The following is a 12,937-nucleotide window of genomic DNA, read 5'->3' as shown; positions in this document are numbered from 1 at the left end:
GCCAAAGCCGCGTCGAGCTCGAGCACAGCCGCCTCTTCCGCGTTCAGCAAGCAGCCGGTGACAGAAGCGCACAGATCCGGACTGGTCCATTTAATCTCCGCTCAATCATACAGTCATTCATTCAGCGGAACGAAATAACGCCGATATGTCGTACGAGCTCAGTAAGTTCACATTCTATCGTGTGTGTGTGTGTGTGTGTGTGTGTGTGTGTGTGTGTGTGTGTGTGTGTGTGTGTGTGTGTGTGTGTGTGTGTGTGTGTGTGTGTGTGTGTGTGTGTGTGCGCGTGTGCACGCGCACAGCGAGGTTTTAGTGTTTGTGTTAGTCATAGTGGGTGTGATGGTTTAGTATGGTGTAGTATAGTGTAGTACAGCAGTGTATGTGTAGTGTAGTGTAGTACAGCAGTGTATGCGTAGTATAGTGTAGTACAGCAGTGTATGTGTAGTATGGTGTAGTATAGTGTAGTACAGCAGTGTATGCGTAGTATGGTGTAGTACAGCAGTGTATGTGTAGTATAGTGTAGTACAGCAGTGTATGCGTAGTATGGTGTAGTACAGCAGTGTATGTGTAGTATAGTGTAGTACAGCAGTGTATGTGTAGTGTAGTGTAGTACAGCAGTATATGCGTAGTATGGTGTAGTACAGCAGTGTATGCGTAGTACAGCAGTGTATGTGTAGTATGGTGTAGTACAGCAGTGTATGTGTAGTATGGTGTAGTACAGCAGTGTATGTGTAGTATAGTGTAGTACAGCAGTGTATGTGTAGTATGGTGTAGTACAGCAGTGTATGTGTAGTACAGCAGTGTATGTGTAGTACAGCAGTGTATGTGTAGTATAGTGTAGTACAGCAGTGTATGCGTAGTGTAGTGTAGTATAGTGTAGTGCAGCAGTAGTATGCGTAGTATGGTGTAGTACAGCAGTGTATGTGTAGTACAGCAGTGTATGTGTAGTACAGCAGTGTATGCGTAGTATGGTGTAGTACAGCAGTGTATGTGTAGTATAGTGTAGTACAGCAGTGTATGCGTAGTATGGTGTAGTACAGCAGTGTATGCGTAGTATAGTGTAGTACAGCAGTGTATGCGTAGTATGGTGTAGTACAGCAGTGTATGTGTAGTATAGTGTAGTACAGCAGTGTATGTGTAGTGTAGTGTAGTACAGCAGTAGTATAGCAGTGTAGTATGGTGTAGTACAGCAGTGTATCGTGTAGTACAGCAGTGTATGTAGTAGTAGTATGGTGTAGTACAGCAGTGTATGTGTAGTATGGTGTAGTACAGCAGTGTATGTGTAGTATAGTGTAGTACAGCAGTGTATGTGTAGTATGGTGTAGTACAGCAGTGTATGTGTAGTATGGTGTAGTACAGCAGTGTATGTGTAGTATAGTGTAGTACAGCAGTGTATGTGTAGTATGGTGTAGTACAGCAGTGTATGTGTAGTACAGCAGTGTATGTGTAGTACAGCAGTGTATGTGTAGTACAGCAGTGTATGTGTAGTATAGTGTAGTACAGCAGTGTATGCGTAGTGTAGTGTAGTATAGTGTAGTGCAGCAGTGTATGTGTAGTACAGCAGTGTATGCGTAGTATGGTGTAGTACAGCAGTGTATGTGTAGTACAGCAGTGTATGTGTAGTACAGCAGTGTATGCGTAGTATGGTGTAGTACAGCAGTGTATGTGTAGTATAGTGTAGTGCAGCAGTGTATGCGTAGTATGGTGTAGTACAGCAGTGTATGTGTAGTATGGTGTAGTACAGCAGTGTATGTGTAGTATAGTGTAGTACAGCAGTGTGTGTGTAGTATGGTGTAGTATAGTACAGTGGTGTATGTGTAGTATGGTGTAGTATAGTACAGTTGTGTATGTGTAGTATGGTGTAGTATAGTACAGTGGTGTATGTGTAGTATAGTACAGTTGTGTATGTGTAGTATGGTGTAGTATAGTACAGCAGTGTATGTGTAGTATGGTGTATGTGTAGTATGGTGTATGTGTATGTGTAGTATGGTGTAGTATAGTACAGTAGTGTATGTGTAGTATGGTGTATGTGTATTTGTAGTATGGTGTAGTACAGTAGTGTATGTGTAGTATGGTGTAGTATAGTACAGTGGTGTATGTGTAGTATAGTGTAGTATAGTATAGTACAGTTGTGTATGTGTAGTATGTTGTAGTATAGTACAGTTGTGTATGTGTAGTATGGTGTAGTATAGTACAGCAGTGTATGTGTAGTATGGTGTATGTGTATGTGTAGTATGGTGTAGTATAGTACAGTGGTGTATGTGTAGTATAGTACAGCAGTGTATGTGTAGTATGGTGTAGTATAGTACAGTAGTGTATGTGTAGTATAGTACAGCAGTGTATGTGTAGTATGGTGTAGTACAGTACAGTAGTGTATGTGTAGTATGGTGTATGTGTATGTGTAGTATGTTGTAGTATAGTACAGTGGTGTATGTGTAGTATGGTGTAGTATAGTACAGCAGTGTATGTGTAGTATGGTGTATGTGTAGTATAGTACAGTGGTGTATGTGTAGTATGGTGTATGTGTATGTGTAGTATAGTGTAGTATAGTACAGCAGTGTATGTGTAGTATGGTGTATGTGTAGTATAGTACAGTGGTGTATGTGTAGTATGTGTAGTATGGAAACTGTGCTCATGGCAATGATGGAATCTCTTGTGATAACATCAACAGCAGCCCGTGTTTACCTGCTGACGAGACTTGTGTGTGTTTGTCTGTGAGAGTGTTTGTGCGTGCGTGAGCGTGTCTGCGCGTGTGTGTTTCTGTTTGTCTGCGTGCGTGTTTGTGTCTGTTTGTGTGTATGTGTGTGTATGTTTGTCTGCGTCTGTGTGTCTGCATTCGTGTGCGTGCGTGTGTTTGTCTGCGTGTGTCTGTCTGTTTGCACGTGTCTGCGTGTGTGTTTGTGTCTGTTTGTGTGTGTATGTGTGTGTCTGCATTCGTGTGCGTGCGTGTGTGTGTGTGCGTGTGTTTGTCTGCGTGTGTCTGTCTGTTTGTTTGTGTGTGTGTGTGTGTGTGTGTGTGTGTGTGCGCATGTGTGAGTGTGTCATTGCTGACTCTAAAGTATAGTGAAATCAGGGTTAAATCATCTGTAAAAAGTGTTAATGTATTGAATGAGCTTATTCATGTATCACAGTATTTCCATGGTAACGAACTGTTCCTGTAGTGATGTATGTAAATCAGATGTTCTGCACTGTAACAATATCATGAATGACACAGAACCTGGCTGAGATTTGGCTGGAGGGAATTATTGACCCACATGGAATCTACACCTGCAGAATGAGCTTTGCCATTCCATCAGTTCTACACATCTGCTGGCACATGTTTGCCCTGTTTCACACATGTATCATACGTGTATCCATTCCAAAACCAGTGCACAAAATCCAGTGTGGTTCTGCCATATGGTACAGTGTCAGTGATGTGCTGTAAAGGTGTGTACTGTAAGTGTGTACATCTCTTTTCCGCAGAGCGCGTGTTTGCCAGTCTGCCCAATATGGAGAGGGGCGTGGCCAAAGTCCTGGGCGGAGACCCCAAAGGGAACAACTTCCTGTATACCAACGGGAAGAGTGTGATAATCAGAAACATTGATGTAAGACGCACAATAGTTCAAAATGATTATTTTCTCCTGTATTTTGCACTGTCTACTTGTGATCGGATCACCCGAAACGCATCTTAACACCAGTTATAAACGGGGTCAAACTCATATGACCTCTGTGGAACACAAGTGAAGGTATATTGATGGAGATATGAGGTGTTTTTGTCAATGGGGTCCAACACTTTCAAGCTCTTAAAAGCACATAGATGCATCATAAATTAATCTAGTGGTTCTCAACTGATTTAGCTATTGGACACAGATTTTACTTTGGATATCAAAGTGAAAAATGTAACTTAATTAACATAACCCTGAACTGCATAGTCCCAACAGTATGCTAACTGATTAACATGACATAGGCTAAATAGGAACTGCATGAATAACAATAGGAAGGTGATTTACCAGCCGAACTTTTAAAGAAATGTTCGGGTCAGTATCAAGCTGCCTTCGGATCCCACAGACAATCATTTCAAGCCGTTCCTCAGTTTGTTAAAACAAATGGAAAGTGTTGACAGTAGTGTACAATAGAGCTCTATTGCGCAAGAGAGAGGAACGTCTCGTGGTGAATGAACTGTTCCACATGTCAAAATATCGTGGCATAATAATGGTGTTTTTCTGTCATTTCCAGAACCCTGCGATCGCAGACGTCTACACTGAACACCCACATCAGGTGATCGTAGCGAAATACGCCCCGAGTGGATTCTACATCGCGTCGGGCGGTGAGTTCTGCGGCTGCGCCTGAGACGTGTTCGGCTTCTGCAGTGATTTGTCAGTTCTCGAGTGTTCTCTCTCTCTCTCCAGATGTGTCGGGGAAAATCCGGATCTGGGACACGACGCAGAAGGAGCATTTGCTGAAGTACGAGTACCAGCCGTTCGGAGGGAAGATCAAGGACATCGCCTGGACCGAAGACAGCAAGAGAATTGCCGTGGTGGGGGAGGGGCGCGAGAAGTGAGTGACAGGCCACATGCCACGCCTCTAACCAGATGCACAGGCAGATTTCTGTTCTAGGAGTGTTTGAATCTGACATGCTGGTGTCATGGCGGTCGTGTGTGTGCAGGTATGGAGCTGTGTTTCTCTGGGATTCGGGTTCATCTGTCGGTGAGATTGTGGGTCACAGTAAGATCATCAACACTGTGGACATCAAACAGACTCGTCCGTATCGTCTGGTGACGGGCAGTGACGACAACTGCACCACCTTCCTGGAGGGACCACCCTTTAAATTCAAATGCCTCATGAGTGTATGTTGAACTTCCTGTCACAGTAAACTGCAGCACGTGTTCATGGATGGAATATTTTGGCTAATATGTTGCTTTCATCTGTCAATAGGAGTGTAGTCCTCTCAGTTTAACACATTTTGTCATATTTAAATGCATTCTTAAGAATAACAATTTTTGCAAAATCAGCTCTGAAAATGTCTGTAGATTGTGTCTGCTTCTGTTAAATAACTCCAGTCTCCTCTTGCGTGTGACTGACTGTGTGACTGTCTGTGTGTGTGTGTGACTGACTGTGTGCGTGTGACTGACTGTGTGCGTGTGACTGACTGTGCGTGTGACTGACTGTGTGCGTGTGACTGACTGACTGTGTGCGTGTGACTGACTGTGTGCGTGTGACTGACTGACTGTGTGTGCGTGTGACTGACTGACTGTGTGCGTGTGACTGACTGTGTGCGCGTGTGACTGACTGTGTGCGCGTGTGACTGACTGTGTGCGCGTGTGACTGACTGACTGTCTGTGTGTGTGTGTGACTGACTGTGTGCGTGTGACTGACTGTGTGCGTGTGACTGACTGTGTGCGTGTGACTGACTGTGTGCGTGTGACTGACTGACTGTCTGTGTGTGTGTGTGACTGACTGTGTGCGTGTGACTGACTGACTGTGTGCGTGTGACTGACTGACTGTCTGTGTGTGTGTGTGACTGACTGTGCGCGTGTGACTGACTGTGTGCGCAGTGACTGACTGTGTGCGCGTGACTGACTGTGTGCGCGTGTGACTGACTGTGTGCGCGTGACTGACTGACTGTGTGCGCGTGACTGACTGACTGTGTGTGCGCGTGTGACTGACTGTGTGTGCGCGTGTGACTGACTGTGTGTGCGCAGTGACTGACTGTGTGCGCTGTGACTGACTGTGTGCTGCGGTGACTGACTGTGCGCTGCGGTGACTGACTGTGTGCGCGCGTGACTGACTGTGCGCTGTGACTGACTGTGTGCGCTGTGACTGACTGTGCGCGTGTGACTGACTGACTGTGTGTGACTGTGCTTTTGACTGTCTGTGTGCCTGTGACTGTCTGTGTGCCTGTGACTGACTGTGTGTGCCTATGACTATGCGACTGTGTGTGTGACTGTTCGTGAGTGTGTGTGTGTGTGAGAGCACTGGTGTGTGTGTGACTGTGCGCATGTATGTGTGACTGCATAAAATGAAAATAATTATGTGTGTGTTCAGTTGTGTTGGTGTGTGCAGTTGTGTTGATGTATGTATTTGTGTGTGCAGGATCACAGTCGGTTTGTGAACAGTGTGCGGTTTTCTCCTGATGGTAATCGTTACGCATCAGCCGGAGCCGACGGACAGGTGAGACTCACAGTTCAAAGGTCATGAGCGAATCTGTGTTAAACAGATTTCAGAAGTGATGCTTTAAACTCGGTCAATGTGAGATGCAACTTCTCTCTGTCTCTCTCTCTCTCTCTCTCTCTCTCTCTCTCTCTCTCTCTCTCTCTCTGGTTTCAGATATTCCTGTATGATGGTAAAACGGGAGATAAGGTGGGATCTCTGGGAGGAGAGAAGGCCCATGATGGAGGCATTTACGCTGTAAGTGACTGATACTGAGTTTATAACAGGAATGGATCAGTGGATATAAAGCTTATATGCTATATAAATGCATATTTGCACGCTAAAATGATCATTCACATTTTGATTGTGCCGAATAATGATGACTTCTATTCTACAAATAAAATCCGTCTGGAGCATGCTTGCATAAACTAAAGACTGATGATGATGATGTCATCTCTCCCACAGGTCAGCTGGAGTTCTGACAGCACACAGCTCATCTCAGCGTCCGGTGATAAGACGGTTAAATTATGGGATGTTGGCAGTGGGACAGCGGTGACGACCTTTAACCTGGGCTCTGATGTTCTGGACCAGCAGCTGGGCTGTTTGTGGCAGAACAGTCACCTGCTCAGCATCTCCCTGTCTGGATACATCAACTACCTGGACAAGAATAACCCCGATCGCCCGCTGCGCACCATCAAAGTGAGCAAACACATAAGCTCATATACAGAATTATCAATAACATTTCTTTAATCGCCGGCCCCCGTGCATCTGCGTGTATTTGACTGAGTGAACAGGACGCACATACCAAAATACCGCGTGTACACGTAGAGACGGGGATCGTGAAGAATTCAACGGTTCCTCTTTAACGGTTCCTTGAGTGATTCTTTGTGACACATTGTGTCATTAGCATTATTGTAAAGTGTTACAAAATGTTTTTAACCTTCTATAAATCGATTTAAAAAAACTATCGGCCGACTGATCAGTTAATGGTCATTATCGGCAAAATCCACTATCGGCCGACCACTAATTTTCATGACATTCGGCTCCGAGTAAGAGCCAGTGCCCAACTGTTCAGTGTCAGTGTTGTTTACACTGTTGTTGTTGTTGTTTGTGTGTTTACATCAGGGTCACACTAAATCCATCCAGTGTCTGACGGTTCACTCGGTGGACGGCCGATCAAACATCTATTCTGGCAGTCATGATGGGCACATTAATATCCTTCAGTCTCCACAGCATGACCGCATTACGCTTCATTAGATGACTGTATGATCCTGGTTAATGTTAGTAATGTGAGCTGCTGTTAATCCTTGACCTGGTGTGTGTTCACATTACTGGGACTCCGAGACCGGAGATAACGAGGAGTTTCTGGGGAAGGGTCACTCTAACCTGGTCGCTAAGATGAGTGTGGATGACTCGGGTCGTCTGGTCACCTGCAGTATGGACGACACCATCCGCTACACTGACCTCAAAAAGAAAGAGTACAGGTGAGACACACACACACACACACACACACACTCGGCTATACTCAAGATTCGAGAAATGTTTTACTGTCTCTGTTGAAGCTCTCAATCCTCTCTCATTATATTGTGTGTGTTTGTTTAGTGCGTCTGATGTGGTAAAAATGGACATGCAGCCGAAGTGTGTCAGTGTGGGTCCCGGAGGTGTCGTTGTCGCCGTGTGTATCGGACAGGTATGGCAATTGCACACAGAGAATACTCACAATAATGAGCATTTGTGATCTCACAATAATGATGTGTTTGTGTTCTGCAGCTGGTTCTGTTGAAGGACAAGAAGAAGCTCTTCACTCTGGACTCTCTCGGTTACGAGCCTGAAGCTGCTGCCGTTCACCCTGGAGGCGGGACTGTGGCTGTGGGCGGAGCTGTAAGTCGCCAATCACCGAGCAGATGTTCACGCATAATGTCTGGACCACACCGCAGTTTATTCTGACCTAAAACTGCTCGGGAAGAGACAGTCTGGCTGACACGGAAAGCGACCAAACACAGTTTTTACATGACATTTAGCCGCATTTAACTCTGGGATGCCACAAGAATAGTAAAGTGTTGGAGAAATTTAAAGAAAATGCAGAGGTTTAGGGGTTCTGGGTATCTCGGTGAGTATTGACGCTGACTATCACACCTGGAGTCGTGAGTTTGAATCCAGGGAGTGACTCCAGTCAGGTCTCCTTAGCAACCAAATTGGCCCGGTTGCTAGGGAGGGTAGAGTCACATGGGGTAACCTCCTCGTGGTCACTATAATGTGGTTCTCGCTCTCGGTGGGGCGTGTGGCGAGTTGTGTGTGGATGCCGCGGAGAATAGCGTGAAGCCTCCACACGCGCTACGTCTCCACAGTAACGCACTCAACAAGTCACGTGATAAGATGCGCGGATTGACGGTCTCAGACGTGGAGGCAACTGACATTCGTCCTCTGCCACCCGGATTAAGGCGAGTCACTAAACCTCCACGAGGACTTGGAGCGCATTGGGAATTGGGCGTTCCAGATTGGGAAGAAAAAGAAAAAAGAAGCCCTTTTTTTACCGAACCCTAAATGTGTTTATGTCTGATTTTCTGAGTATTGATTAGTTGAAAACTCTGCTGTGCTGATGGCTGCGGTTCACTGATCATGCTCATGTGTGTGTTTTCAGGATGGACAGGTGCGTCTGTACTCCGTTCAGGGAAACACACTGAAGGATGATGGGAAGGTGTTGTCTGTTCAGGGGCCGGTGACGGACATGTCGTTCTCTCGTGGACGGAGCGTATCTCGCTGTAACCGATGAGAAGAAGGTCGTCACGGTGTTCACTGTCGCTGATGGATACACGGTAAAGCAGACTGTTACTGGCTTCATTCTCTTTGAACACTACTTTCAATCTTCTCATGTTACAACTTCTGACTTTTATTCTTGTAATGTCACATCTGTATCCATCGTAATAAAGATACCGACCCCTGATGTAGCTCTAATGTAGTTCGCTAGTTTCTCATAGTCGCTTGCTGCTATTTAACCAGTATCACTGACAGAGTGCACGACTGTAGATGAGCTCAAGTATGGGTACTCAATGACATTATTAACCACTTGTAGCGTGGGAAGATGTAGTATGCAAGTAACATCTGATTGATTATTAATCTGTTGAGCACATTGAGATGTTTGTGGATTTGATTGACTGAATGTGTGTTTCAGGAGAAGAACGAGTTCTACGGTCATCACGCAAAGGTCATGTGTTTGGCCTGGTCACCTGATAACGAGCACTTTGCCACCAGCGGAATGGACATGATGGTCTATGTGTGGACTGTCAACGATACGGAGAAGAGGATCAAATTACCAGGTGAGATACGCACACACACGCACACGCACGCACGCGCACACACACTCATGCACGCACGCGCACGCACACTCATGCACGCACGCGCACACACACACTCATGCACGCACATATGCGCACACACACACTCATGCACGCGCATATGCGCACACACACACTCATGCACGCGCACGCACACTCATGCACTCATGCACACACACACACACTCATGCACACACACACACACTCATGCACGCACGCACACACACACGCACAAACTGCATCATGTGAAGTCAGTTGTTATATTTGAGCGGTATTGATGTGTCGGAGTTTAATGTGTGTTTCTGATCATACGTGTGTTTTGTGTTGTCAGATACACATCGGTTACATCATGTCAGTGGTCTGGCGTGGCTCAACGCAAACACGCTCGTCACGACATCTCACGACTCGTGTGTGAAACAGTGGACATTAAAAATCTAAACGCACATGTCAGCGGGATCAACGGAGACGACTCGCCGCCCGTCTCTCTCTCTCTCTCTCTCTCTCTCTCTCTCTCTCTCTAGTTTTCTGTATGTAACTCTGGTTTGGGTTCGGCTCATTTCTCCTGCAGGCTTTCAGCGGCTTAACAAACACAATAGAATGATGATGTCATAGTGTTTCACTGCACAATCAGACAGACAGACAGGAACCCTTGAACACTCGAGCAGCACTTGACTTTCCAAAACAACACAAATCTGACCACAAACTCCCAGTGATACATTCCAGAAGCAGGGGTCAGAGTTCATGACCTGACCGAGTACGGCTGTGTGATCATGGAGCTCTGCAGCAGATGTTTGGATGGTTTCCTCCTGTGTGTGTGTGTGTGTGTGTGTGTGTGTGTGTGTGTGTGTGTGTGTGTGTGTGTGTGTGTGTGTGTGTGTGTGTGTGTGTGTGTGTGAGAGACTGAGAGTGTGTGTGTGTGTGAGAGACTGAGAGTGTGTGTGTGTGTGAGAGACTGAGAGTGTGTGTGTGTGTGAGAGACTGAGAGTGTGTGTGTGTGTGAGAGACTGAGTGTGAGTGAGTGAGTGAGTGTGTGAGTGAGTGTGTGTGTGTGTGTGTGTGTGTGTGTGTGTGTGTGTGTGTGTGTGAGAGAGACTGACTGAGTGTGTGTGTGTGTGTGAGAGAGAGTGAGTGTGTGTGTGTGTGAGACTGTGCGTGCGTGCGTGCGAGGATGTTCGGGAGCAATAATGATAATAAGCGTACAGCAGAAAGTGTCTGAACCCCGTGTGTGATGATGGTTTGTTCTGTCTAACTCACATGTTGTTGATTTAATGAGTGTTTTTGTTTGGATGTTTCATTAATTTTTCATTGGGTGGATGTGGGTCATAATTGTATTAATAATGAGAATAAAACACTTTTTATGCACTTTCCCTTGTACAGTTTGAATCTTCCACACACATCACAAAAACACACTTATATTTGAACACAAAAGATGAAAAATGAGGAAATATATAAAGGCATTAAAACACAAATATTCTTCATATGTAAATGATGGTCAGGTGTCATGAGTGTCATGCATCATTGATGGTGATCTGTGTTCACTCTTCCATCAGCTGGAGTCAAACTAAAGTCATATGACCAGCTTTTCACCACCATTGTGTCCTTGAGTAAGGCACTTAACTCCAGGTTGCTCCGGGGGGATTGTCCCTGTAATAAGTGCTCTGTATAATACATTGGTACTCAGAAGGTTGCTGGTTTGACCCCCACAGTCACCACCATTGTGTCCTTGAGTAAGGCACTTAACTCCAGGTTGCTCCGGGGGGATTGTCCCTGTAATAAGTGCACTGTATAATACATTGGTAATCAGGAGGTTGCTGGTTCGATCCCCACAGTCACCACCATTGTGTCCTTGAGTAAGGCACTTAACTCCAGGTTGCTCCGGGGGGATTGTCCCTGTAATAAGTGCTCTGTATAATACATTGGTACTCAGAAGGTTGCTGGTTTGATCCCCACAGTCACCACCATTGTGTCCTTGAGTAAGACACTTAACTCCAGGTTGCTCCGGGGGGATTGTCCCTGTAATAAGTGCTCTGTATAATACATTGGTACTCAGAAGGTTGCTGGTTTGATCCCCACAGTAATAAGTGCACTGTAAGTCACTTTGGATGAAAGCGTCTGCCAAATGCATAAATGTTAATGTATGAGCACCTGACCAAACTATTGTAAAATAAACGATTATTTTGATAACTGATTAATCTTTGATTATTTCTTCAATCAATCGGATTAAAAAAAATCTTCTGTATTTTATTAAAATATAAAATATATAAATATAAAATTTTTTTATACAGTGCCCCCCTGGGGTGTAAAAAACTGTCCCGAAAAGTCTCAAAGATTACAATGGAAAGGGATTTTTTTCCTACTATGACAAGACAATTACAAAAATTCATTGTATAATATCTCCCAATCAGAATGTCATAGAGACACTCGGGCTACCAATCAGTCTTTAAGTATCATATTACGTATTTATTGGAAACTTTCTGCCCTAGCAACCATTAATGACATCTGTAAGGCGGGGTGCCGGGCAAAGAGCAAATGTATGATCTTTGAGAATATCAACACATAACTTTCTCACAATTAGCAACTCTTCCTGAGGCACCACACCCCACTGAGCGAAGACTGCAAATTCACACCTCACTGTTGCCCTTCCACATCTGTCCCATTCTCTCCCCCTCAGCCCCTCACCCATTCCCCTTCAGCCCAGAATCACCTCAAACTCACCTCAGATCTGTGTGTAACAAAAGTGTATGTCTGATGTATACAAATAACTAGTGTAACATGTTTGGTATCATTTAAAATGTCTCGGTGCGACTGGTATAGTGCTCTCATTCCCAGGTTTGTAAAACTTAATGACAACAAAGTTATAAGGTCTTTGCCAAATACTGAATAATTCTGGAGGTCAGTCCCCCTCCTTGAAGGTTTAACACCAGGATGTCAGGAACCCATTCGCCCCCAAATTCTCATTGTTCAAAGGATGATACCATTTGGTACTCCATGTGTATTCTGTCTGGATATTTAAGGAGGGCTGGCCCAGAGCTCAGGATCCCACACAGTTTACTGTGTGTAATTTATATCAGGTAAATGCAATTTGAATTGATTATGTTACCTGGTTAATAAATTGTCAACATTTGATTTTATTCTGACTGACTCTGACATTGTGTTTCCCCAAGCAGATTAAACGATTCGTATGTTACCGCAAGTCTGCGTCAGATTTGTGATGACTAATATTTGGCATCAATTCAAGTGTACTTGGTTTGCAAAGACATTTACATTTATTCATTTGGCAGACGCTTTTATCCAAAGCGACTTACAAGAGAGGAAGAACATCAGCGAATCATCTTAGGGAGACAGTGGTACAAAAAGTGCCATATTACAAAGTTTCACTATCATCAGAATAGTATACAAAACAGATTTAAGTGCAACAAGAAATGTAAATATATATATATATATATATATATATATATATATTTTTTTTTAGTGAC

General features: G+C 44.7%; 1 protein-coding gene across 1 annotated transcript; it reads left to right on the top strand.

The window, feature by feature from the left end:
- On the top strand, positions 1–10,840 carry LOC127663139 (WD repeat-containing protein 1-like). Its single transcript, XM_052154616.1, is given in 16 exon segments — positions 1–161; positions 3,460–3,581; positions 4,213–4,303; positions 4,386–4,533; positions 4,643–4,823; positions 6,070–6,147; positions 6,304–6,384; positions 6,592–6,825; positions 7,252–7,341; positions 7,456–7,610; positions 7,729–7,816; positions 7,897–8,007; positions 8,768–8,869; positions 8,871–8,942; positions 9,299–9,443; positions 9,793–10,840. Coding segments are annotated over 16 exon segments (1,821 nt in total). The 5' UTR covers positions 1–145; the 3' UTR covers positions 9,900–10,840.
- The last annotated feature ends 2,097 nt before the right edge of the window (positions 10,841–12,937 follow it).

The sequence above is a fragment of the Xyrauchen texanus genome, chromosome 23 (assembly GCF_025860055.1).
Source record: "Xyrauchen texanus isolate HMW12.3.18 chromosome 23, RBS_HiC_50CHRs, whole genome shotgun sequence".
Classification (NCBI taxonomy): Eukaryota; Metazoa; Chordata; class Actinopteri; order Cypriniformes; family Catostomidae; genus Xyrauchen; species Xyrauchen texanus.
The sequence above is the reverse complement of the archived record's forward strand: the minus strand, read 5'-3'. Positions and strand labels throughout refer to the sequence as shown.